The sequence below is a fragment of the Leptosomus discolor genome, chromosome 7, assembly GCF_034619465.1.
Source record: "Leptosomus discolor isolate bLepDis1 chromosome 7, bLepDis1.hap2, whole genome shotgun sequence".
In the NCBI taxonomy this organism is placed as follows: domain Eukaryota; kingdom Metazoa; phylum Chordata; class Aves; order Leptosomiformes; family Leptosomidae; genus Leptosomus; species Leptosomus discolor.
The window spans coordinates 27122531-27149544 of NC_141397.1; the positions used below are offsets into that span (position 1 = coordinate 27122531).

At 41.0% G+C, this 27014-nt stretch overlaps 1 protein-coding gene across 1 annotated transcript in view; it reads right to left on the reverse strand.

The window, feature by feature from the left end:
- Window positions 1–3457: 3457 nt before the first annotated feature.
- Window positions 3458–27014, reverse strand: part of NPSR1 (neuropeptide S receptor 1) — a 57723-nt gene continuing 34166 nt past the window's right edge. Inside the window, exons 3-9 of the mRNA XM_086468162.1 lie at window positions 22483–22586; window positions 22050–22143; window positions 17050–17251; window positions 7996–8072; window positions 5945–6034; window positions 3675–3855; window positions 3458–3551 (exon numbers count right to left, since the gene is read on the reverse strand). Coding sequence (XP_086324288.1) covers window positions 3458–3551; window positions 3675–3855; window positions 5945–6034; window positions 7996–8072; window positions 17050–17251; window positions 22050–22143; window positions 22483–22586 — 842 coding nt within the window. The remainder of the gene's footprint in view (window positions 3552–3674; window positions 3856–5944; window positions 6035–7995; window positions 8073–17049; window positions 17252–22049; window positions 22144–22482; window positions 22587–27014) is intronic.

A 27014-nucleotide genomic window follows, 5' to 3' on the forward strand; every position in this document is an offset into this window, starting at 1 on the left:
ACTTCTGCTGCTTGTGTGTCCTCCTTAGAGACTGCTATCAGTAGGGTTCTGATGCTTGCAATAGCCAGTACTCTAGAAACATATTGTGTAAGTCCACTTCTGTAATGACATTTATGTGCCTGATTCCCACTAAAACAATTCCTATTTAAATGTTTAGGTAACTTGTAGGACATGGATTGTCATTCATTGCAAGTCTTAGAGATGTGTAATATTTTTTTTGCTCTATGAAAGTCAAATCAATCTGTATCATATAATAAGGTCTAATTATTTTTCCATTAAAGGTATCTTTCAAAAAACACCCCAAACCCACAAACAACCAGATAGTGGCTGTCATTTTTTTTTTTTTTTTCTGATAATGTCTGCACCTCTAAGTGTTCTGTCATCAGTGTGCGGGAGGATGCAAAATGCTTCTAGGCAGGCTTTACCTTGCTATTCTTGCATGGTTCCAATGTGGAATACCAAACTCCGTTATTCGCGTATACCTACCCAGTAAGGTGGATGTTAAATTTTGTTCTCTTGCGTTAGTTTTTTCAAAGTAAAAATAAAAAAGGAGACAGAAATTCCAAAGACAAAACCAAGATGAAAAACAAAATACTGCTTTACACTCTTAGCAGCGTGGAAGCCTGGACTAAGAGAATTGAGCTATAAATTACATCAAAAATTGTCCAAAAGCAGGTTAAATAGCTTTCTTATTTGGACTTTATTTGAACCTGTCACAGAAATCACATATCTTCTATTCTCTTGAATTAATGTATTAATTTGAAAATTATCCAAGTCCTATGCTGCTTGATGTGACTTCTCTGAGGGATGAGCATCTGTAATCATACAAGAGTTTATCATGACGCAGGATTTTATGTCCTAATAGTCATGCATACAAATATTTCTGGTTACTGTGGGGATGTCAGAAGGATCTTGCAGATGCATCTTGAGGTGCTACAGCTGATGAAAAACACAGCTCCTCGTGGGCTGTCAGGGACAAACCGGCTGGGTGCCACTGTCTTATTGTATTCAGACTCTCTGGGCATTCGGACCTTGACAATGACTTTTGCTACCTCTCCTCATAGGTGTGGGGTCTTTCATAACAACTCTGTCACCATTAAGCAACTAGACACTCAGTGTTGTACAGCAAGTTGCAGACATGGAATAAGAGTAAGAAACCTCCTGGAGTCAGCTGAAATTCCTTACATTTCTCTCCCAAGAGACAAAGGAAGGCCATGCAAGTGTTTTCCAGACTAATGGAAAAATTCAGCTTTTTCTGTTTCTTTACATCAAAAGTTTTGGAGAATATAAAAAGGTAGTAAAATGCTGCTTCCTGCACAGTAAGAAAGCAGGATAGAAAATGAGGTAAATTATTTATTTCTGTATTTAAGTGCTTGGAAGGGATGCAGACAAAAGTAGTGTGAGGCCATCTAAACTGAAAGATCCTCACAAGAGGAAGGGCATCGCAATCACATCCAGAGGAACAAGGATATGAACAACATGTAAATGGTACATAATACAATAATGAATGAAACAAAAAGACTGTTTCTTTGAAAATAAATAGGTAATGGCTTAATTTAAAGCTGGAGTCTTACATTAACTCATGCATATGTTTAATTTAGATGAGATAGTTAATGCGGTGTCTCCAACGACTAAATTTTAGTGGGATTGAGTCATGTTAAATTCACAAATCAAAGAACTGCTCAGAAATTTTATCTGATTTCCAGGTGTTACATTTACAAACTCCATTAACTGCTCAAAAGTAAGGGGCCAGTGTATATGTATCACATGAAAAAGTAAAAAACCAAAATCTGTATCATTCTGAGGCTTAAAATGAGCAATCCACTTTTGGGAAAGCTGTAACATGCCCACAGGAAAAAATGTTGTCTAGTTATTATATTCAGTCTATCCAAGGTGGCTGCTGTAAAATTTGGTGTAGATTCATGGTTCTAATTAAGGTGTTGCCAAAATTTAGACATAACAGAACTTCATAATAAAAAGAGAAACCTTATGTATTTTCCTGAGGACATAAAGCCACACAATTTTATGTATCTTCTACTTAGGAAAAAAGATTCTTGTTTTGCAGGGAAAAAACTCATTGCAAAGGATCATCATAATAAAAAAAGCCCTGTTTAAACTGAATCCACCTAAGTAAGAATGCAATTTTTTTACTGAGAGGAAACAAACACACTTGCCGTACAGCTGGTTAGAGTGTATTATCATACAACCACTTTAAGCTGCCTTGAGGCAAAATTAACATTGAAGACAATGTCATCCACTCACCTGCTGAACCTGCTTGAGAACATTTCTCCTTAAACTTGAGAGCACTGTGGTGGAAGGATGCCCCGAGGGTTGGGAAAGGGGATGCCCAACTGCTTGGGGTGCTGTGCAGCAAAGCTCTGCCTCATGGCTGATGCTCTGTGGACCCCACAAGGCGTTTACAAGACTGGACCATCAACACATAATTTTTTTTCTAAATATTATTTCAGTTTTATGGTGTTACTTGGGTCTTTTTCCAGCTCTGAGGTTGTCTAAAGATGTGTATCATTCCCTGCATGACTTAAGCAACATGAGTGATTCACGTAGGGCACGAGCCAGGGAAATGCTGCTGTGTGGGCAGCAAGATTGATCTGAGCCAGTGAAGTGTCCCATATGGCAGCTCCCCATAGGGTCCCCAAAAGACTGCTCAGGGCCTTTGTCACAGAAGCACACGAGGATCTGTGCAGGTGATGCACTAGGGGGTCTGTGAGGGGCTGGCAAACGGTTAGTAAAGTAACCCAGAAACAAATGACTGTCTGGATGTGTTGTGTGGGAGCCCTGCAGGGACCCTAGGGTGCCACTGATATGCAAAAGTGGGACTGCAGGGAAATACCACATGTGAAGGGAAGGACAAGGTGCAGGGATGGTGCGGCTGGGAGGGCTGTCATGAGCTGGGAAGTGGGACCAGGAGAGGTGGGAGGCAGTAACCCAGCCCTTCAGTCCCCTCTTCTTTGACTATGACTTTGTAAGTGGTTGTGTATGAAACCCAGGTATAATTAGAGTGATGGTGGTGTGTTCTTGTTGGAAAAGTGCCTGTAATTTCATTTTAAGTAGTGTCCTTGCTCTGCAATTACTTGTAAATACTCTTTATCAGTTATATGAGCCAGACAGTACAGTATATGACTTTTAGTGAATCCTGAAAAATAGAGAAGACTGACTAAACACCATTTACATTGTTTTTTGCTGTTCAGAGTACACATTATATTACAACTTGCTTGAAAACAGAGGGCCAAGGTGAGCCCTCACAACAGTGGCATGCAAACCCCTTGTACTGAGTTTGGCACTGGCAGTGTGCAATTGCTGAAGCTGCAGTGCCGATTCAAAATACATGTGCTGCTCAGCAGCAGCAAGGTGAGGGCTCTCTCCACACAGGGCTTGCGGGGTACCTCCACTTTCCTTGGTGCAAGTCACAATGTAGCTTTGAGGAGCATTGCCTGTGCTAGATGTATTCTGGTTTGGACAGGACCTGCATCTCCTGCTTTACATCGCTTCTGTCCTGGAAAGTCCCTTCCAGCCTTCGAGTTCTTCTTTCCCTAAAGAAAATAAGGAACAGTCAGAATTAAAACAGAAGAAAATAGGTAGACAGTTTGGGGACTATGTTTATGTGTTCCCTCCCTTTTTAGGGGGTAGTCAGAGTGACAGTAAAGGAGTGATACTCGAAAGGGGGGCAGAGGCGGTTGCTGAAGAGGCAGTAGATGAGTGGGTTGATGGCACTGTTCAAGGCTGGCAGGTTCTGAATGATCACGGATGCGTAGAAGCGCTCTTTGGTCTCAGGGAGTATGTTGAAGTTGTCCAGGATATCAAAAAGAAAGTAAGGGCTCCAACAGAGAACAAATGCTGGAAGACAGCCAAAGAGAGGAAGAGCTTGACATTAGATGGTTTAGCTATTTAAGAAGGTAACCACACACATATAGAGAGGCTGTTGTAACACGTAAATATTTGTTCATGCAAAAAAAAATCTCTCCCTATTCAGTGTCTTATTTAAGAGAATAGTTATTAGATTGTGCTTTTATTTGTCTTTATTTTTATTTTAATGCCCATAAAATATATTATGTGTGCTTCTCTAAGTGTTTAGAGTGCTCCCTCTAGACATATCGAGGCACTTTTGAACGCTACACAACACATAAAGGGTAAATAGGTAGCCAGTTAAAGCATCATCAGTTATAGTGAAGCGCTCTTTTAATGGTCCCCTGAGTGAGCAGCCAATCTAAATGTACACACAGCCAAAGTGCCGCTCTGTGACAGCACTGTCTGTCACAGCCACCTATTAAAAGAGGGCTCTTAGATACCCAGGAGCAAGGAAAAGCACTCTTTCACACCACATTAGGGCAGACCAACGTGTGATTTGGCGTGGTGGTTGGCGGTAGCATGTGCATGGAGTGTGCAGGAAGATTCTCTAATTCCTATACTGCAACTTAAGAGATGAATTTGGGGAAGAGAAGAGAGGACTGCATTGTTCATAAACCCTGCTTTTGTTCAGAGGTGATACAAATAAAAAGGCCACAGATATACCTTTTTTGCAGGCATAGGGAATGAATCTGTCCCTCGCAAATTTCTATGGCATCTCCTTTCATAAAGGCTTTTGAGTCAAGATTTACACAGAAATGCTGGGACAGGCAGCTATAATTACCTAGGTTCAAATGTAGAGTGTCTCTGAAATCAGACACATGATCTCTCCCTGACCCAAATGAGACAGCAGAGTGACCTTGTGCTTGCTTTCTTGTCACATTAATCAGTATTTCTTCGTTGGCAGTTAGCTGAGTGCTCACTGAACGTGCAAGGAAGAGGGGAAACTCCCCTCCTGTTTTCTAGAGTAACCAAACTGGCAGTGTCTATGCACAGATACCAGCAAAACAGCAATACACAGTGTCAATGTATGGATCATAGCACTGACTATGCAGAACTTTAAGTGGCTTTAAAGAAATCCATGAATGTTAGGTGCTTTATTCTGTTTGCATAACCATAGTATTATCAAGGCCTTTTGAAATACTGAACATCCAGGTAAGCTCTTAACATCAGATGACGTTGCAATGTTAGTTGTTTCTGACAAAAGCTTTCTCTGATTGCCATGCAGAGAAGTTCAGACACAGAGAAGCTGTTCTCGGGCTTCTGAAAAGAGCAAATCACACTGGCCTCTCTCATGTCTGCAGACACTAGCGCTAAACAGTGAGCTAAGCACTCAGTAGTAGCTATTATCATAATATTATCCAGTCCAAATTTTGTATAGCATTGGAAAGAGGACCAATCTCTTTTTTCAGTGGTAGAGGATGGCTGTCAGCCCTTGGGATTAAATAGCTTCGGTTGCCTGCCTTTCTTTTTCTGGCAGCTAATCACAAGCTCTGTGTGACGCTGCCTTTATTTATCAAGATAGAATGTCAGCCTCCTAATTCCACCAGAATAATGTCATCTCCCTGGGAGACGGAGGACACCTGCACTGAGTCATCTGCTGCCCAATTGGGAAAGGAGAGCTCGTTCTTCCCACCTCGGCAGACAACATGCTTCTGACATCAAATTCAATTGCTCTGCATCCCTCGCTTCTCCTTTCTCTCCCCAGCACCTAACATGCCATACATAGTCTTTAAGCCTAAAAGACAACTCGGCTGCTAAGTCTTTTGGCAGCCTGGATGGGAAGGAGAGAACCCCTTCCTTTGTTCCTTTTAGGTAATGTTGCTCCTTTTCTTTATGTGCATGAGGGGCTGTGCATATAATCTCATTTGAGGCTTACGTCAGATGCCTAAAATAGGAGTTTATCAGCCAGAGGAGAGGGGAAGGACAAGGTCTGAAGGCAGGTCAGGGGGTCTAAGTAAAGCTTCTTCTCCGAGCAGTCTACTGCACTTTATTGTCTGCTGACGACAGAGGGAGCTAAGGAGGACGAGCTTCCTGACATCAGCATCCTCACTATCCAGCCGTGAGGCTTTTCACTTACCGAGGATAATTACGATGCTGTACTTGATCGCTTTCACTTTTGCCCTGGATATGAACCCACGACTGGTGTAGCCAACAGAGGTTTCGGCACCTGGGGAAAGAACCGTTCAGCTAGTGAAAGAGCAGGGCTGGTGGTGGATGTGTCAGTGAGTGCCTCCGCAGGCAGGACAGGGAGACATAGCCCATCCTTCCCTGGAGTCAGGAAGGGGCTCCGTAGTGCGTGAAATTCAGACGCTTGCAAACCTGCTCAAATTGCACACCCGAAATCAAAGGGGGAAATGTAAGCAGAAGAGATCTTCCTGAAGCATTTTGGCAGCTGGGTATTCCTGGTCCTCATCACTTAGTCAGGAAAACCACTGCCTATGTGCCCAGCTGTGTCAGTCTAATAAAAATGATGCACCATTACTGCTACAAAAACTCAACCAGAGTAGTGTTATAGGAGACATCTTCTGAAAGGAACTGGCAGCTATAATTAAGAAGAGAGAATAAAAAACCTGGCAAAACAGACTACCTGTTCACTTTCAACTGCATTTCAGTCAGAGGATTTTAAAAGCTACATACTCCATTCCCTTAACCTCTTACTCTTTTTTATGCTTTGGATAATCAGTCATGCATTTTACTCTCCATGTTGACTCAGTAATGAAATACAAAATGCTGTTAGACTAGCTTTTCAGAGATGAAGTGCGGCTTGAATTGAGTAGCAAATCCTATTCAGTCTCACACCAAGGATGGTTGATCTCATTTCCTCTGAAGTCACATGAATGTCTCCAAGAATCAAGTTCTGTATTTGAATAACAGTACCAGCATGATTGCAATAATATGCCTGATTTCATTATTAACGTCAATTTGCTGTTCATGTGGCTGGGTCAGAATAATTACGTTCACTATAGTGAATACACAAGAAGGTCATTTTTTATCAAAACATCTTTAAACTCTTGTAGTACAAATTTAGGGCTGGAATTTTGGTTAATGTAATTAGAAATAATTCTGTGTACACAACTTTTTGCACCTCTCATAAAAACAGCATTTCAAGACTGTGTAATATGTAAGGGAAAAAAATGTAAATAAAATTAATGTGGGCTTGTTATCAGTGAAATATCCCATCTAGAGCTTTGAAATCTGTCCATACTTAATATTAACAGAAATCTCTTGTTGACTTATAGAGCAGAATATTCCTCTTGGACAAGAAGAATTACTTTTTTTTCAAGACTAGTTGATACTAGTTATGTCATGAAAGCAGGATCGTTAGAAATCAGTCCTGTTCCAGTTTTTCAAAGGTGGAGTAAATCTTAGATTATAGTTGACAGATGTCAGATTATGACATAAGGATATCTGAATATGTGCAACATCACATTAGGACACTTCCTCCTGTATCAGACATGATCCATGATCCTGATTCAGGCAAGCATCAGCAACTTGGTCCCCATGATTTGGTGTGTTTCCACTCACCACTTGGCTACACTAACTGAGTGTGCTCTTACAGTTGTGTTGCAAAACAGATTAGCGTAAATGAACACACTTTTCTTCATAACTAATAGGAAAGGCAGCTGACAAGTGAGAATCTTGAAATGATTTGTGCTCTTTGCTGAAATAGTTCAGAACAGTCCAGAAATGTTTATAGTCTTGAAGTGGAAAGTTCAGCTCATTTTATGGCTTTCTGTAACCAGGAATTTCTGATCTTGACCAAAATCCAGGCTTGCAAGGGCACGTGAAAAAACAGCAAAAGTGTTATATAAGTATACGCTAGCAAAAAAATATTCCAGAAATACGTGAAGTTCTAGGAATAGGGATTCGAAGTTCTAGAATAAGGATTTTTTACTTTTAAAGTATTTTCTTGCAGATGTTTTCTATCATTGCTCTAAGGGAGATATTGTGTCAAAGGAAAGAAGGTAAATAATGTAGAGAAGACTTATAAATGAGCAATTACAGAAACCCCATTCCCACCACAGTGACGGGGGCCCAATGCGACACCGCGTGTCCAGGCATTCCCAGATTTTGGGGGACCAGCCAGATTCAAATCACAAGGCTGGAGACGTGTGTGCTGAGACTCACCAGGGCAGCTGGATATGATGACAGTCTGAGCTTTGCTCTTCATCCAGATGGTTCGAATCACAATTGAGTATATAATGCTACAGAAGGGAAAGAGTCATTGGTATTATGAGGCACAGTAAATTTAACTGACATCCCTGTCATTCGTGCTCTATGAATACATTTATCTATGTGTAAGGACCTCACAGAGATGACGGGACCACATAGGAATAATAATAATAATAATAACAACGACAACAACCATAATAAATAAAATACGATTCTTTCATAGTACTTTTCAGAAGCAGCTCTGAAGAGTTTTCTCCATGGAAGTTGTTAGCAATGTCCTGGCTTTGCAGGTGTCAAATCTGAGGCTCAGAGGAATGCAGTGATTTGGCCAAGGTCTCGCAGGCAAGAGCTCACTAGGGATTTTGAGCTAGCTGAGGCCAAATCTGCCTGGGTATCAGCCTCAGGACACCAGCCTTGAAATGGGGAAAGCAAGGGGAGGGACCTGGTTTTGCTGTGTATACACTCCTGTTTTGGTGTTATGTGGTGAGTATGAAGCTGGTGAATAAAATCGTACCCTGGAGAATTCGGCAGGGGCAAGATCCATGAGAAATGCAGCTAAATACCACAGTGCTCAATTTTGGGTCTTAAGGTCCTGGGACAAAAATCAGACAGGACAGGAGTATCAGGTATATGGGAGGAGTTAGATGATTCAAAACCAGATCCACCACAATTTGCATAATTAAAAGAGAATATACATAAAATTTAATGGGAAAGATGAAAGATGCTGTAGTCTGCAATGACTTTGAATAGTTATGATCTTTCCCTAGGAGATAATAAATCTGGAAATTTATTTATTTAATATAGAATAGGTAAAAATAATTCTTTCAAGCCAAAGAGCTGTCTGAACCCACATCCTGGATGAGAATGTTACCTTTTCAGCAGTCTACATAAAAAAAAATACGAGGCCTTGCTCTGTCTGCCTTTTCTCCTGCAAGCGTGCATAACTTGCAGCTAAAATCACTAAGCAACAGCATACTTTTGACTGGTGTTTTCCTTTTTACTCTGCTAAGGATGACAAAAATTATTTGAAAATATTTCAGCTAATGCATTCAGGTTGCCATGTTATCCTGATGTAAAAATCAAGCATCATAACAGAAGTTGTTGTGTGCTGTTTGCAACACACCACAGTGTATTGGGGAGCCTGGGGCAGCCTAACCGTTAATTGTCATAAACCTTAGTGGTGACTCTGTGCAAAGGGTGCAACTAGGGAGATTATTTCAGTATGTTTTACAGAGACAAAAATGTGTCTTACTACCATGTGGTTTATTTTTATTATCAGAAGAGACGTTGTTCTTATTCGAGCTTTTAGATTGATATACAGGCCTTTCCTACAGCTTGCAAAGGCGGTATTTGTGTGCCTTGAAGGTTTCCTTTCTGTGGAAGTTTGAGCCATCTGGTTTCCAGGCTCAATAGGTGAGAGCTGGAAATTCAACATGCAGTCTGGGCTGTGTAGTAGCGTACTCGCCCAGTGAGGGTTTTGCATGCATCTGCTGTGGACTCCAACTTGCCCTCCTTAATCCCTTCAAAGGTCCAGCATGGCTCGCAGCTGACTTGAACATTTTCCTTTTATCTCTTGGCTTTTCAAGAACCTGTTTATTTATCAGCTGGTGCACTTGAGAGTTCCTTTGTACTTTATACTGACAATGGTGGAAAATTCATGTATCATTTCTCCTTTGATTGTTCCAAGGAATAAGAATGTATTATAATGATAATAGTTGTCATCTCAAGAAAATTTCCAGCAAGCTCCTAAAAGTCCTGTTCCTATTTTCTCCCCAGCCTGCTATCTCTAGCCTGACCTTTTTATTTGCAGTTGAAACAATGCCGCCTCTGATGCAGACCTGCACGTGTCAAGCAGGACACATTCAAAGCTGCGTAAGCGTCAGCCTACTTCTGTGGACTAAGTACTCAGACTCCCTACTTCCAGCCAAGTGCCACAGGGATTAAATTGCCAAGACAGGCTCGTCATCTGCTTTACCTCTGACCCCAGAAATCCTGCACCCCTGGCTGCAGAGTCTAGTAGGAGCATCCCTTTCACCAGATGCAGTTATAGCAGCTGTCTTCTTCACTTGGCATTTCACATATAAGATTACATGTTGTTTCATTTGAATCCTTAATTTTTAGAAGTCCAGGGGAAAATTTAATTCCTGGTTTAATCCAATGGCTTCTAAAGTGCTGTCGATATAGTGGATTTGTACTGGTGTTTTTGCCTCTGTTCATCTTCCTTTTCTCTATAGCTAAATCCACTGGAGCCTTCCTTATCGAGAGGGGACCAGAGGTGGTGTAAAGCTGCTCAGGGTGGGTGTCAGGAAAGAGGAGTCATTTGTCATGCTAGGTACATTTCCCAGTGACCATTTTGTCAACTACAATTATGCCTTTCTGCTTTGATCTGTCTGGGATTCCAGATCTTATTAGTGACTAATCATTTTTCGTTCCCCCAGCTATGCTGGCATGGAGCTAACAAACTGGAGTTTCCAGAAATGTGTCATCCAAAGCTTCAGATCATAAAAGGCATCTGCGTGTGTGATTCAAAGCCACAACAATAAAAAGAGAGCACTTATGGAACAGAAGCTGTAATTTTCTTACAAGGGAAAAGCAGATTTTTTTCAGAATGCATTTGTACCTTCTTTCTTTCTGTAAGAGGTGGCTGGAGGAGGACATGGTGGTTGGTGGCATTTCAAAGGGTGGGAAGAAATTCCCACTTGATGGAAAACAAAGTGGCAGATAAACAAAGAGTAAAGGGGAACAGATGACAACTAGTATTCAGATGGACAGGAGGGTGTTCGGCAACAGCCTGCACCATTCTGACCATACCATAATCTGTTTCCTTCCTCTCGACATCAAGCTACTCAGCCTTCACTGTTAAGAAGTCAGACCACGCCATACACACATGCATGGCAAGCCTATCATTGCCACAAACCTCATTTTCCAGCACACACAACAAGCCTGCATGCTGCTTGTTCTTGTCTCCACTGAAATGATACATAGTTCATTACATCCAGATGTTGTCAGGTTTCTTTGTGTCTCTAAGTGTGTAGTGTACTGGTCTTCCAGCCCTCACTGGGGATTCTTGGGGGCTATATAAATACGTGCTGTAGTAGTTTTCATGCATACTATGATATTAAAATATCATGTGAGTTGCTGCGGCCTATTGTTTGCAGGTAAGAAACTAAAAAAAAAGGAAGAGTGTGCTTAGATGGTGTAGTCAAACCTGGATGGAAAAATAATCCAAGCCTTCAGAAGGATCTGCTCAGGCTGTGAAGATCACAGGACTGAAATAGCACACTGTTGATCTGAAAATGCAGTTATTTTTCTAGCCCTGATAAGGTGCACATCTGTAGAGGTGGCAGGAAAATACAAGAATATGGTTTAGACTACGGATGTAAGTCAGCAAATTAAATGCATTGCATCTCCAAAACCAGTTTAGCCTGATGCCAATTCTGAAGGACTAAGCTGTGTGTCCACTGTTAATGGTGCTGTTTAATTTGACCCCATTAGTAATTACAGCATTCTTTGTCCATGTAAATAACAGACTTACAGTTAGTTATGCTAATGCTACCATGAATAGTCCCACTCCATATTTATTTTTAATTCCTAGGTCACTTTTGTTTTGGAAAATAAAATGTCTTCTGGTAAAGCTATGTATTGACATACATTAACAATCATAAGAGTTATTGATCTACCCACATTTAAATACAGATTATTTTTTTTACATAAGCGATTGCAATATGATATCATCCCACCCAGCCTCAGTATTGATCAGTAAAACAAGCTTTTACAATGGGAAAAAGTACACATAAGCTCCCTGCTAATTGCTTGTATTTATCATCCAGCATTGTCTATTGTTCCTTGTACTTTGTTTGTGCAGAGTGATGCAGCTGCATTATGTTTTATGGTAGCAAATTTACAGCACTATTTATCCAAAGACAAAAGACCTGTGACTCCATCTGAACAAACCATTGTAGGCATGTGTAACAGGTAAGTGAATAGACAGGCAGATATTAGAACATATGTGCAAGTTTTAAGCTTTTTTATTTCGAAATGGAAACTTCAGGCAAAAATGATTGTTCTTGTTAAATCAAGCTCAAAAAATGACCTTTGATATTTCTATTAGTGGCACTTTTATTCCCTTTATTTGATTGAATTCAGAGAAATACCTTTTATTTAATCTATTTTTTATTTCATTGCAATGCCTTTGTTTTTAGTTCCATATTTTTCCTTTTTGCTGATTCTGGTTTTTCCCTTCTAATTATTTTTCTGCTGCTCCAAAGCAAATGTTCTCTTTGTAGTTTTAATTTTAAACAGCAGATGGGTATTTTTTCCTCTGTTTTTCTTTTGTGCTTCAAGAGGAACTTTTGCAAGATTTTTTTTACCTGAATTTGAATTATATTAGACAAATGTCTATGTATTACATTTATCAGGCTAAAATATAGAAAATATATTTGGCAATCATGAATAGCAGCTAAAAAGACTTTGTATTTCTGGATACTCAACAGCCAGAATTTAATTATGGTTTGGCACAGAGTAACAATACAGAACAGAAACCCAGTATCTTGCCTGTCTCCCCGTCACAGGACCTGAGGGGGCCAGGTGCAAATATGCGCGACAGAAGTCCGTAATCTTGATTTGACCCATATTTAACCTCTGTTCAGCAATGCCCCAGAGGTATTTAGCTGTCACAGGTACCATTTGAGCTTCTCTTGGCATATCTTGGCATAGGAGGAATGACTTTGGTCATAGCTTATGACACTTGTCCCAGAATAGGAAAGAACTAATTGCTGCAGATTGCCTAATTAAGTTTTCTGAATTTTCTGGGTTTAGGTAGGTTGACAATATCAGCTGCAGAAAAAGTTGTAGATTAGTCTAAAGAAGATGGAAGAACGGGCCAGATTTTTAAGTGCAACAAAGAAGAACCTGATGCAGGATCTGCTGCTCTCCCTGTCCAACACTAAGACAGTAGTGAGGAGGGGAGCTTTTGCATGACAAAAGCAAATATTCTTCCCTTTTCTCAGCTCTCAAAGATAAGCACACACCTGGGTTAAAAATATAATCACAGCTTTTCATTCTGTTTTCATTATTCAGGTCTTGTTCGTTGGTATTATAATCAGACAAAAAACTCGCCACAAAACCACAAGCTGTTTGATAACTGCTGATTCTCCAGTTGTGAAGAAGTGGTGGGAACAGACCTCCCAAGAATCTAAATTTTTCAGGGCTGTTGCAGGTTTGTTTGTAGATTGCCTTTTTATATGGACGGGGGAAAAAAAAGGGACAGATTGTTGTTTTATTCTGGTTCATATTTTGGCTTGGAAACTATAGGGTTTGCTCACACTACATCTGGGGGATTAGCTTGTCGGGGGAAGGGTTTTCCAAACTGAGCATAAGTTTATCAGCTAAATAATTCATTCCATGGGCTGCAGTGTTATGAATAACACAGCTCCTGTGAGTTAGTTGCAGGCTGTCAGGAACACATGAAATCAGCTCTGCCGAGTGAGCTGAGGGGTGGATGAGAGCAGCTTAAAAGATGATGGCACCTGGACTGTAGCAAGTGAAAACTGCTCAGCCAAAGCAGCATATCTAGTGTGGAATTAAGTCCTGCACCTGAAAAGCAAAATTTTATCCTTTGTATGCACTTTGGATGAAATGCACCAGAAAAAGTGCTGTCATCAGTGAACTGCTTTGCTCTAGAGGTTAGGTTTTCAGCAGATTCAGGTGGCAGAACTAATTAAGAATTAACTCCGCCAGCCAGTGTCCCACATTGCATCAGGCACCTGCCATGCAGCTATATCAGAGTGCTTCAGCAGAGAAAATAAAGTAGCTGCGCAAACAAAATAAATTATTGCAGAAAGGTCTTATTCTTTCTCTATGGCCACCCTGCCTCTCTTCCTCAGTAAGTGTGGCATGTACCTTGGCTTGAGATTTATTCATATTCCTGGCTTCTTTGATACTGATCCTTAACTTTTCAGTTGCACATTTACAGTTCGTCTCTGCATCATTATTTTGTGGCCCTTTCTTAATAACATCTTCAGCTAAAGGCCATTAAATTAAAAAGAAATCATAAAATGCCTGCCTTCATTTACTAAATACCACCTTTCATTTTATAATTAATATTTTGACAGAGTAACGCACAACAACGATGTACGTGATCTCTCTCACTTACCCTTATGAAAACAGCATCTCGTTTGTCATAAAACCTACTGTGCATCTGAAAGTATTCGGTGGAACAAAACTTTTGCAGAGGAATCGAGTCCCTGCAGATGTTAATAGCCATTCCTGCTGTTCTTCAGCTGCAAACTGCTTACCGGAGTATTTATATGCTGCAGGCACATCAGGTGGATTAGCTTTAAACTCCTGGACTGCCAAGAAATTTTAAAGAAATAGATGTCATGCCTTGAGGCTATGTTGACAGATGCTTTATAGATGCATCAGCTGGGAAGTTGCAACCTTCAGTTGTATGCTTAAAAGTTGAAAAAATATTCTGAAAAATACCCAGTTCTTTCCAAATTGCATGGCATTTGTTCATAATGTCTCTGCTGACCTTGCCTTGATGGTAATCCTCTTTTCATGTGGTTCTGGACAATCCTTTCTGTTCTGAAGAAAATAGTATCACTGACAACTAGAAATAAATGGACATAAAAAACCCCCTTCCCTGTGCCACCTGCCTTCTTTCCTCCCAGTGCGGAACACCACTTAGGACCTGTCAAAAATTTGACTTCTGCTGACACGGACATGGGAGCATTTGTGTCAGTGTGTGCTGAAACCAGGAACATATTTGGGCAGGCAACAAGTACCATGCTGCCCCATGGCTCCAAGGGCAGTGTTTTAAGTTCCTGTGCTGCCATAAACTTCATGTGTGAAAGTCACTAAGGTTAAAGCTGTAAAAATTTTAAGATGCTTTATTCCTGTCTCTGCTGTCAGGGCAATCTCATGAAATGACAGTTTCACTGCCTTTCCATTTCCCCTCATGTCTTCATTGCCTTCTTGCTTCTGGGGGTTTACTGTAAAGCAAGGCACAGAGCTGATCTGGTTTGAGTGTCTTGCTTTGACGGGGAGGAGGGGAGCATAATGTCAGCAGCTCTGAACAATTTGTTGCTATGTGGCTTGACTTTTCTTGCCAAACAAGTATATGTGCCATGTAAAAAGGAGTGGCTGATCTGTAATAGAAGCATGTGAATCTGTAAGTTTGAGTGTGAAAGAGATGTTTCATGTACCTGTGGAATGGCTGATAACTGGACAGGCTATGGGCCTTTTTCCTGAAACACTGAAGATGCTGGCTAGAATTTCCTGATTGCTTGAGAAAATTCATAACAAAACTCTTCTCATAATAACAGGCAGCCTCAATGTTTTCCAGTGCCATTTCTTTTCACAGTTAGATTACTTTTTGTCTCTTCTCTGTGTGTTTATTATTTTTGCTGCTTGTGCTGGGCTGCAGATCCATGCACATTTTTATCTAGATATTCCCAAGAATATTTTTTAGTTCATTTAAAATTAGGCTGGTTTTAAGAGACAGGAAAACATACAAAGAGAAATGATCTTGTCTAGGAAGGAAGAGAAATTGTACAATCTGGGAGTAGTTTTTCTCTATTGCTATCATGTCCTTTCTTTAAGTTTCTGTCATTATTTTGTTTGTTATATCTGAGCAATCTGGCACAAAAATGGAAAGCTTAGCAAACCAATGTGTTATGAACAAAGCATAAAAATTGCCCCTTCTCTCTAGGGAGCAACACTGGTCAATGTATCAAAAAGTCAGCTAGATGAGTTCAAGCACCACGTGGTTTTGATTCTATCAGAGATAAACTTGTTGCCTCTAGAAGCTGCAGAACTTAATCTCTGTAATTAAGCAGTAAGAAACTTCAAGGAACAACTCAACTGGAAAGGAACTAACACCATGATACAGTCTTTACTACTTAGCTTGTGTAGCCAGTCCTGTCATCATCTACAAAAGAACAGCTCCTCACCCCCTGCTCTCACATGGGGTGCTAATGAGCAGGAAGCTAATGGAGACTCGTGGCTTGTCACCTGCTGGAAAAGCAGATGGTCCAAGAGAGATGTCCAAGGGACATGCAAACATACCTCCTCTCTCACGGCCCAAGCAGTGTGTCACCAAACTATGGGGGGAAAAAGGAGTCCTTGCAAGTCATCTTTGCTACTAAGAAGAGATGGACGCCAAGAAATCCTATTGTAACCTTGCTACTGAAAGAGAATGAAAAGGGAAAGAAAGGAAAGGGCTCGGACAGCAAGTTACTGCCACCAGCAGCCTTCCAAGGCAGTTAGGAAGCTTCACTCTCCTACCACATCAGGTTTTGACTGCTCCTTTACATTGGTATCTCCTCATGGCTAGATAATTTTTGATTAACAGCAGCTAACGGCAGCACCCCAGAGGGAAGCAACAAAATTCACTTATCATTAAGCACAGTCTGGCATACTGGTTGACCCTGGTTTAAAACAGTTTCTGCTGCAGATTGTCTTTGTGATTTGGGACAAATCAGTCTCAAATATTTGCAGCTCAGGTTTCCCGTTACCAAACAGGAAGAATTTTATTTGCTTGTATTTTAGGAGTGGTTGTCAGCTTCAAATGCTTAGAGATTTCTTTCTGATCTTGGTGAAGAAACACTCTTCTAGTACTATGATGCTTGAGAGCACTTTAAGTTAATTTTATTTTAATTAGTGTTAAGTGTCGTTTCCTGTTCTTTTATTAAAAATATGTTTTGTTGTAATAGCTAGACATTTATACTGGATTTATAAGGATAAGTTTCAAGCCTGAAGCTGTGGAGATAAGCGGACACACTTAGAGATTCTGTCTTTTTTTCAGAGAAAGTATTTCTGGCTATTAAAACTGCATGAAGAACACCCAGGGCAAGAACAGCGACCCATACAATATGCGATAAAAACCAAAGCAGCTATAAGGCAGGTGTGGAAACGAAATCGTAATGAATGAGCAGATATTAAAGCATTAAGGTGATTGCACACTTGACAGCTTTCACCACACACTTGCTGACGGCGGTCCAGGCTTACCTGATAATGATCAGGGGAATGAAGTACACCAGGAAAGCCACCACTGTCATGTAGGGTATCCAGTAGGAGTCATCAGGCCAGAGCGCCCAGCACTGCACTTCCCCATTAGAGAGCTGCCGTTTCCCAAAAATAATCAGAGTCGGTATGGAAAACAGGAAAGAGAGACTCCAGGCCACTCCAATAAGAACTTTCGCCTGTCTTTCTGTGCAACAGAGTCAAACAGATGGTGTTAACGGGGGTGCTGGTGTGACTAGCCACTTGTAGCAGTACTTATAGAAAGGCAGGGAGGAGGAGGAAACTGGGTGAGGAATTTTGGGCTGCAGCTGGCTGATGCTGAAAAGACTGCAAAGGAGAATGAGGATTTCATCTCTTTCTCATGATAAAAAATTGTGTCCTTATGGGCTTGTATTTTACATGTTTTATTTAAAGGTGTTAAGGTCTCATTGAATCCGAAACGCTATGAGAAAGGCACTGGTCAGGGTCAGCAAAGCAGAAACATGAGATGTAAATGGTTCCTCTATGCCACCAAGTTAACGTCATGAATGAAGGCAAAGGACCGCATGCCTGCCCTACTGCACGCTCTTACTCCGGCACAGCAAAGTGGTGGTCAGCAGGAGGATACAGAGACAGAATTAAGGAAGGAGCCTTTTTGCTACAGATAACAGAGGAAGGCTGAGACTGAGAAGCGTTATTACTTAAAACATAAACTAGGTGGGAGCGTACTGGATGTACTGTCAGGAGAAATGTCCTCCTTGGAATGGAAATTAAACATTTTGATTCACCCTGAGGTAAGAAAACTTGCAAAACATTTCCTATGAACAAAGAGAAAATGCCTCAGTTAAGGATCAGAACAAAACTGCACAACCAGCTGCAACTCTACTGCCCCAAAGAAACATGGTCCTGGAGAGCCCAGAATCTCCTGCAGTTCTCTGCATCATGATGGGGACCAAACTCAGCCCCTGTTGATGGGCATATGCCCAAGACATGCCAAGGGTGGACTGTTAACCATGAGACAGTGCAGATGATAGTGCTCAAGTGCTCAGCTCTGTTTTATCTGCCACGACAGATATGAACTAGGAGAGCCTGCTAGACCTTGTGGTGAAGAACAGGAGCTGAAGTGATCCCAAAACACTTCACAGGTTTGGGCTGCTGCTTCCGCTTGACTTCTGGCCTCCTCCACTGCCAAATGGGGAAAACTGTTGGGAAACCAAACGATGCTTGGTGGAACCCATGGGATTTTGTAAAAATCAGTGGGTTGTTGCACACCGCCCCAAGGCTTTCATTTTCATGAATTGCATCTTCTGGCTAAAATCCAGGTAGCTTTAGCTGAAAAGTGTGGTGAAAAAGGGCAGATCTGTGGAGTACTAGTGATTCTCAGCAGCAGTTATTCCTCCTGAGTCAGATTGTGAAAGGAACAGATGAGGACAGATTTTTCTGATCTGTCAACCTTTGAAGTTGAAATAGTTTATCGTCCTACAAAATACCCGAGATTGTGTGTGAAATAGAAAATCACTTTAAATTATGCATATCAAGAAGAATGTCTTTCCTCCTTGAAGCTCAGAGAGCAATACGAAAGCGTGTGGAAGAAACATCCAAAAAGAAATTTTATGCTTTATAAAATATTAGTTGCAAATATTCACTTATTCTGCTCATTTTTAAATGCTACCCATGTTCAGCAAAACACAGTCTTGCTAATCTAGGACTTAAGGGAACTCTGATGACATCTACGTAAGTGAGAGGGTTAGATTAAGTCTATAAATATTGCAGAGGCAAAGGAGAACTGTAGTTTCCCAAAGCATAACAGAATAAACTTAACAAAAGGAATATTAAGGGTAAGTTTCACAAAATATTTCCTGACAAAAAAGGGCTTTTCAACTGTGAGCTAACTACTTAAACTACATACATACATTCCTCAGTGGGGCCTACCTGTCTATTTCTAAGGAGAAAAGATCATAATTGGATAATTATTTTTTTTCACTGTGTAGCAATGACCTTAATTTGAAGAGAAGCGGGCCATTTGTGTTGGACCAGTTGGTATTTTATCTTTGTGTTTCATAAAACGTTACTTGCAATGTTAATTTATTCTTGTTTTTAAATGTCCCTCATGTTTGGTAGAATATGGCCTTGCTAGTCTAAAGGGCTTTACAGAGCATTGATAGCATCTAGGTAAGTAGATTTTTGTTTTATCAGACTAATGTTAATCGGCTGCCTCACAAGCAGGGTTTCTCTATGTTGTTTTTTGTAAATGCCCTAATATGCTCTAAATGCCAGCAAAACATGTAACTAGAACTATGTCAATTTCAATTGGTATCAAATAAGTAACAGCTTTGAAAGATGATATTCTATTCAGCCAGTCTCAGTATTTTCCTTTAAAAACAATGCTGCTCTTTAAATGGAGAGTTTTTCATAATGGGGTGGTCAAGACTAACACCCAGGGTTGGAGCAGGAATCTCAGTCGTGAGCTCTGGCACTGACCCCCCTTAAGGACATTTTCATGTCACCATCCCCTTTGCTCTGCTTCCACCATCTGTGCGCAGTGGCAGTGGTTTTGTCCACACCTGCATGCTCCCAGCAACATGTGGTGGGGAGGAACCTCTTGGGAGGAGTTTTGCTCCCCACTATCATGAACAACAATGCTATCCAATCCTTCTATAAAGTGAGTGCCATATTAAAATTAGGTTTTAAATCCAGAGTGAGCGAGCTGTTCCAGAATCTTATTGATCTGATGGACTTCAGTGTCATTTGCAGCCTAAAATCATGCAAGAGACAGTTTACATCTACTCAGGTTTTGTCTTTTACTTAGGCAGTTGTGTTGTCACCTGCAGTTTAATTTGTATACTGCTTGTATTTCTCTTTTCAGTATAGTGAAATATTTATAAAATGTATTCTGCTATATCTTCTCAGTTTCTTTTCTATCTTTATTTTACAATTTTTTTTAATGACCCCTTTGGTAATTGAATAAGGTGTCTCATACAGTAAAAGCACTAGGATTAGAACGTATAATTCTTCCACGTTGTGTACCTTCTGTGGTCATTTATGTATTTGCAGAGTATAAAATATTTAACTGTTGAAGTTTGTTTTCTTAGAAGCCATGCAAATGCTTTTTAACATGACTTGAGGCTAGTAACTAAACCACAATTTAAAAAAAAAAAAAATAAATTGTTTGACATTTTCAAAGCAAAGTGTTTGATTTTTTTTCCAAGATGATATTTCAAGGCTACATGGAAACATAATTTTTAAAAGCGATAAGGAGAAACAACTCTTTCATTTCTTGATTGAAGGATTTGGGTGATGAGTGTTTCATTTTGGAAAGAAAAAAATAATATTATTTTCCACAGGTTGACTCAGAACTGGATTTAAAGTTTCTCTGTGTCATCACGAATGACAAATTTTTATAAATCTCTTCGTTCTCTGCCTGCGAAACAGCTAAGAGGGCATTTCAAAAGCCCCACAAATGACACCTGTGCTAGGAACAGCTGGGTGTAAAAGGTGAATATTTATGTATATTCCAGGAAGTTTTTATGGCGAATATACCACTCTAGATCCCTCTTTTAGATTTACAGCTGCCTCCTTTTTGCCTTTGAACATGGTCTTTGCCTGTCCATCAGTGCACAGCCAGCCATTGCCAGAAATAGGTGAGCTTTGCCAGCATTATATCTACTCCTGGCTTGTTCCACACCCGCCTGGAGCTGAACCCAGCTGATGGCTCTGCTGCCCCTCAGCTGGTTGCTATGTCCACTCTTCTCCATCTTAAAAAGGAAAGAAAAAAAATTTATGGCATAGATATCGGAAGTTGGACTGAGTTTAAAAAGGCTTTAATAAAGATTTGATGTGGTTTAGTGTGGTCTTTTTTTCAGAGTGGTTTCCAAAGATTAACTACCAAATATTTACTAAGCCCAGGCAGTAATTTAGCAAGCGCTGCTTTTCCTGTACCATGTATGAAGAAGAAATGTCAGTGGGCCTGTCTCACAGCTGGCCCTGCCCAGCCAACCATCGGTACTTCAGGTGCTTTATGAGCCCTCCCCAGCCTGGTGCAGCATCGGCAGGAGCTGCAGAGCGCACCGCACCTCCCAAAGCCCCCAGAGAAAATCTTGATATCAGCCCCCCCAGTCTGAAAAAGTCGGTCTGCACACTGGGGAACATGAGGCTAAATTTGACACAAGTATTAACAACTTAATGCAAGACCTTAACATCTGCCAAAGCTGCACCACTGCCTGGGGTGTGATTTATCCATAGGTTCTTAAGCCAGAAAGGACCATTAATCTGATTCCCTGAGTAGAGCAGTCTGTTAAAAGCCATCATTGTGCCAAAACAAGAATGATATCTGTGTCTGATTAAAGCATATCTTCCAGACCTCATGGTTCATGTAACTGTTCCTCTTCCTCCCCACCTGCTATTTCTGTTTATTCACTCAGTGCAACACACTTAATGTCCCACTTTAGGCTCTGTAGGAAAGAAATCTTGTTCTTTAAATTGTACTGCTAAGTAGCCGGGATATATCTGAATGCTGTAAAAATAACAGATAGAAGAAATTATAAGAAATAACAGATATCCAAAATTATAAGCTATAGCTGTTGAAGTTCTCTTATCAAACTATTGTATGAATTCTCAGTACTGCACTCTCTATCCAAGTTAATTTTTAGTGTGAATAAATAGACAATATAGCTCTTGCAGCTCCTAGAGTCAGCATAGTTTTACAAGGGATAGCTTTTGCCCACAATAACCTTCTCAAAATGCTGGAAGATAATGAAAACTTCTATACTTTTTAAAATGTCATTTCATTCTTTGCTAACACAATGCTTATAAAAACTGCTGAGGGCCAAGTACAGCTTAATAAATCTTGAAGCCACAGCTCCTTTGCCATTTGGAAAACTGTAACTGAGTCCAAATGTTGCTACAGCAGGAATGAATAATTCATGGCAACAAGGTTAAGAATTTTGAAACTAAAAAAACTATCCAATAATGTCCATAGCAATAGCAAGGTACAGAAATTCTCCTACCTCCTTGCAAGAACTTCATTGGGTAAACTATGGCATGGTATCGATCTATGCTTAGTGACACGAGGACGTAAGTCGAGGCATATAGAAGGACCACCTGGGGCGGAAGGTATACAAGACAGCAGCTGAGACACGTTTATTGCAGAAAATACTGTCAGGGAGAACACTAAACAAAGAATATTTGAAAAATTTTATTGAAAAAAAAAGACAAAACCCCTTGTATTTTCACCCAGATCTTTTTCCTTTATCTTGTCAAAAAAATTTAAGATTTAATATGCTTTAATTAAAAGTATTTCAACTTTAAATAAACACTCTCAACATTTGGCACTTCTGATGCTAGAAAAATGTCTATACAGCATTTTTGTTGGAGTTTATTGCTGTGGGGACACAGAGCCACACAAGCTTGGGCATACAGGGGAGCACGAGGTTTCTATACCTGGAAGTAGCGAACGACTCTGCAGACAATATCAGGAGCCATGAAATCTCCAGTGTAGCGCCAAATGATGTCAGTCATTATGTTTATGAGTCCCGTGAATGAATCTGCAAAGAAAATTAACTGAAGAAGCATTAAAAGAAGCAAACACATGACTGCAGGTGAGCCACAGAGGCAGATATGACCCTTGGGATGTACCAGCTCCCCCGGTCTTGAGGGCAGCCATGCCGTGACTGGTCAGCCCAAGATGCTAGAGGGGCTGGGAAAGCCTCAGAAAACACTTAAAGTTTGTGTATTTATTTTCTTGTTCTCTTAACACAAATCCATTCAGACAGGCAAGGCAAGATTCCTCTAAGCATTGGAGCCCACAGCTGGTTTCTCATGAGCACGACTTGCCACTGCCCTCTGGGCTTTGGTTCAGCCTGGCTGGTATTGCAAACAGGTCGGATGAGCCACACCCTTAAAGTGCCATTTTCTCTCTGTTGCTTATTGAGGGATGTGAGGTGACCAGCTGAGATGACCACGTCAGCCCTAGGCTGGATGCAGGTCTGGCTCTATACTCGCATCTGTACCAAAGATGCCTAAAATTACCTGAGATCAATTCTTCCTCAAATACCAATTTGGTTTTTGTTAGTAGACCTGCATAAAAAATCACCTACATCCACCTAAACATTTCAGGCTTGTCCATGAAAGACATGGAGGGGTCTGCCTGGCGGGCCTGATTCTGCCATGTGCCAGGCTCACTGCCGCCTGCTAAGGGCCCTGAGGTTTCCCATGAGGTGTGGATAAAATATAGCATTGGAGAAGCTTAGTTAGTGTCTGAGTGCATCGGCTTGATCCCAGCTGCGCCAAATATTGAACTATTTAATGTCCTTTTTATTTTGTGTTTTATTTCACTGTAAAAAAAAAAAAGTCTCCTGCAAAAGCACCTGGGGTGATATCCAAATGCTAATGGATATCACCAGTGGAAGTTTTGTCAGGATTTTATTTGCAAACTTAATAATTTAATGACTAAACCTGCCCTGTCAGCTTAAAGTTAACCTACTTACGCCTGTACTTTTGCATTCACCAAAATAAATACACCTCAGGCCATCTTTTCTTCTTCTTCTTTTTTTTTTTTCTTTTTAAATGGGAAAATCTAGGGAGATATTCCAGCCTTTTTTCTGCTTTATTGAACCAAATGAGTGCCCATAGCAATGCAAGTTTTACAAAGAATTTGTGAAAGCTGGTACTGCTGTTGTACATATGGGTGGTACTAAGTTTTCATCTTTAAAACCAAGATAATAGAAAAGTTCTCTCCCTGTAGGACAGGAAAAATGTTTTAAGTGATGTCCGTGTAAGAAAATACATGTTAATCCAGCATCCTGCCACTTGAAGTAACACAGCATGTTGTTCTTCTTGCACAGATTACTAGAAAGGCAGAGAGCAGGTTGGCAAAACTGTGCAATTTTTCAGGACAAAAAGAAGTAATACAAAGAAATAGCTTCAATCCATATTTAAAAAATTTAGAGAGGTAAGGTATAATGTTTCATTTTGATACCACCATTTTACCATTCAAAAACCATCTCTGAAGTTTACTGTGATAAAGGCATCCCAACCCCCAGAAGACCTTGGTTTGAAATGTATGCTTTTGGAAACAAGATATTTCAACAATTTCAAAACATATTTTTTGAGCGGTAAACAGTTTGAACCAGTATTTCCAAGCAAACGGGTATTGATTTGGCAAAATGTGTTTCTTCTAAGCCCTTTGAAACTACAGAAATCCCGGGTAATTCTATCTGGAAACTGAAATCTCAGCTTAATGCTTTAGAAGCCACGACCTGTTTTGCTTCACTGGAAAACTAGGATTATATTTTCTGTATGAGTAACCCTTTATCTCCTCTTTTTCTTCGATCCTTTATCTCCTCTTTTTCTTCAAAGCTCAGTTCAAAATGAAAGTAGAGCAGAAATATCATTGCTGTTCCATATAATTAGATTGCCTCCCTCCTTATCACTTTATCATTCAACTAATTCTGGCTTGCTCTTTCCTCTCCTGGTGTTTCCCAAGACCATTTTCTCTCTCTTCTTTCTTCACTTGCCTCTGGAGGGAGGCTGGATCAGAGATGATCTCCAGAAGGCCCCTCCAACCAGCACTTCAGCAGTCTCTGCTCTCACAGCCACCCAAGGCAGCAGAAAATCATGGTTTGAAAGCTTGTGTTAAATGTTGCTCATTGATTGGAGTGTTGGGGCAAGGAATGATTCTTCCTCTGATGAGTATAGTGCCTTCAAGAGTTCATTGAAAAGATTGTAGGTGTATATAATTAAGGTGATCTTTGAAGAAACCACAGAGTTTAAGTTTCAAAAAGTGAAACACATCCTCCAGCAGTGGTTCAAATTGATCCCTTCCCCTTTTCTTACTCCTGAATTATTGATTCATATTCTCTCTCTCTTCAGTAATGAAATATTCATTGGTTCAAAGTAATAGGCATCAATAGAGGTTCACTTCTCAGGATCCTCCAGCTTTTGATGGTCTGAGTATCCGTCAAGCAGGTGGTAAATGAGGGTTCATCTTCCCTCCAGAGGTGGAGGGCACAGAGGCTGCTCTCCCTCCTACCCATCTCAGTGTTCTCTAGAGTAAAGGCAGGGAGAAGGGAAGGCACCTCAGCTGTCTCCTCATTTCCCTCTTCTCACCACCATTTTGCCATCCCTTTCCAATGCATTAGGGGAGTGCTTTGGAGGTGCATCCTGCAGGTAAGGTGAGAGATGGGCCAGTGTCCTGGTGGTTCCAAGATATCTGGTGCAGAGCTGCCTGCTGGGTGTAAGCAATTTGGGCAGGCCCAGAAGCATGCTTTCAGCATATGCCCACAGCAGCTTTTTAGTTTGCATTGGGAGTGTGTTTTTTAACCTGCATATGGCCCTGATTTCCCTGGCTTGTGATAGAGAAGCCACAGGGGAATGAGCCATTGCTTCAGCTGATACTCAACTGTCCTGGTTTGGCTGGGACAGAATCACAGCCCACCCATGCTGGGCAGGCCATGAGCAATTTCAAGCCAGTCAGGGCAGCTGACCTGAGTTAGCTGCAGGTGTAGCCCATCCCATAATGTCATGGTCATTATAGAGGGGGAAAGGTTTGCTGAGGAGAGGGAGCTCTTGTGGGATTCCTGCTGGGGTTCCTCCTGCTCCTCCTTTGGCTTCTCCTGAGGCCTGCTTTCCAGTCAATTGTGGTGGCTGCATACTCATTTGGCTAAATATAACTTTGTGTATCTCTATTGGTATTGGTGTTATCTCACTAAAATCTGTTCTCACTTCCATTCAGGAAAGTTCTCCTCTCCTTTTTCCCCAATTCCCTTCCCTGGCTGGTGAGGGGTTGTCAGATGATAGAGTGACTGTTATAGTTTAACCTCAGGTACAGGCTAAGCATAGACATCAACCCAAAGGTGCCCTTCATGCACCTCATGCCATGTAGCTGCCATCCAGTGCTCAGGCTGAGAGACCATGGGAGGATTTACTTGGCTGAAGCAGACCCCTCCCACCAAATGCACGGTGTGGATATCAGCTCCATCTTTGTCATGCTACAGGTCTGTTCCCACTGCACAGCATTACCTACCAACATAGCTATAGCCTTAAGTACTTTAGGAGCTTTAAAAGCAACTCAAAACTGTCTTTCCCTTAAAAGCCTTTGAGCGAGGTTTTTTTAGGTGACTGCAGAGGTCTTTAAGCAAAGTTTAAACTTCACAGCTTCTTTGTGCTGGCAGCCTGAGCTCCTCTCCCCCAGTGGTACATTTTAAGAGTTCTTTGTGCTGAGTTTCTGAGTCACTGCAAAGGGCTCAGTATGCACTCCTATGAGCGTGTGCCCCTGAGCACAACACACGTGTGCTTGCCAAAGCAGAAGCAGCCAGCGGTGTGTGTGTATCAAATTAGCCAGATTTCTCAATATCCTTTAATTACAGAAACATTCTCCAACACAGTGCCCTCATGCCTTCTGCAGGTTTCAGAAATCTCTTCTTTTCGATCCTACCAAGTATTAGAACAATTTTTCTCACTCTCTTGCTCTTCTACTGCCTGTTCAAGGGCATGTTTCTTATCCTACCTCTTCAGAGGACCAGACTCTCTCAGTTGACCCAACTGCACACCTTTAGAGGATTTGTCATGCAGATGCAGGCTACTTTACACAGAGCCACCAAGTAAATAATATACCTTGTGCAGGTGATCAGACAGCATGCAGGAAAAATGCAGCAAACCTACAAATTATGACAAAGAATTTGTGCTACTGCTGCCTGCTGTATACACTCTAATCTGTTGCTTCTGTGCATCATTTTCTGTTATGCATCTATTATCCACTCTCTGGTCTCTAGCTTAACCTCTGTGTTAAGCATACATGTGAGCTCCACTGATTAGCAGTGCTTCTTGCCCTGAATGTCTCATCTGGGCTTTTCTTGTTTTGTGTCCTCTAGCCTCCAACACCACAAGTACCTGGTGCAAATCTTTATTAGTGATTTAGACAATGAATGTGCTGCTCATTATTCTGTTATCTTACTGCTCATCAGTTCTGCAAT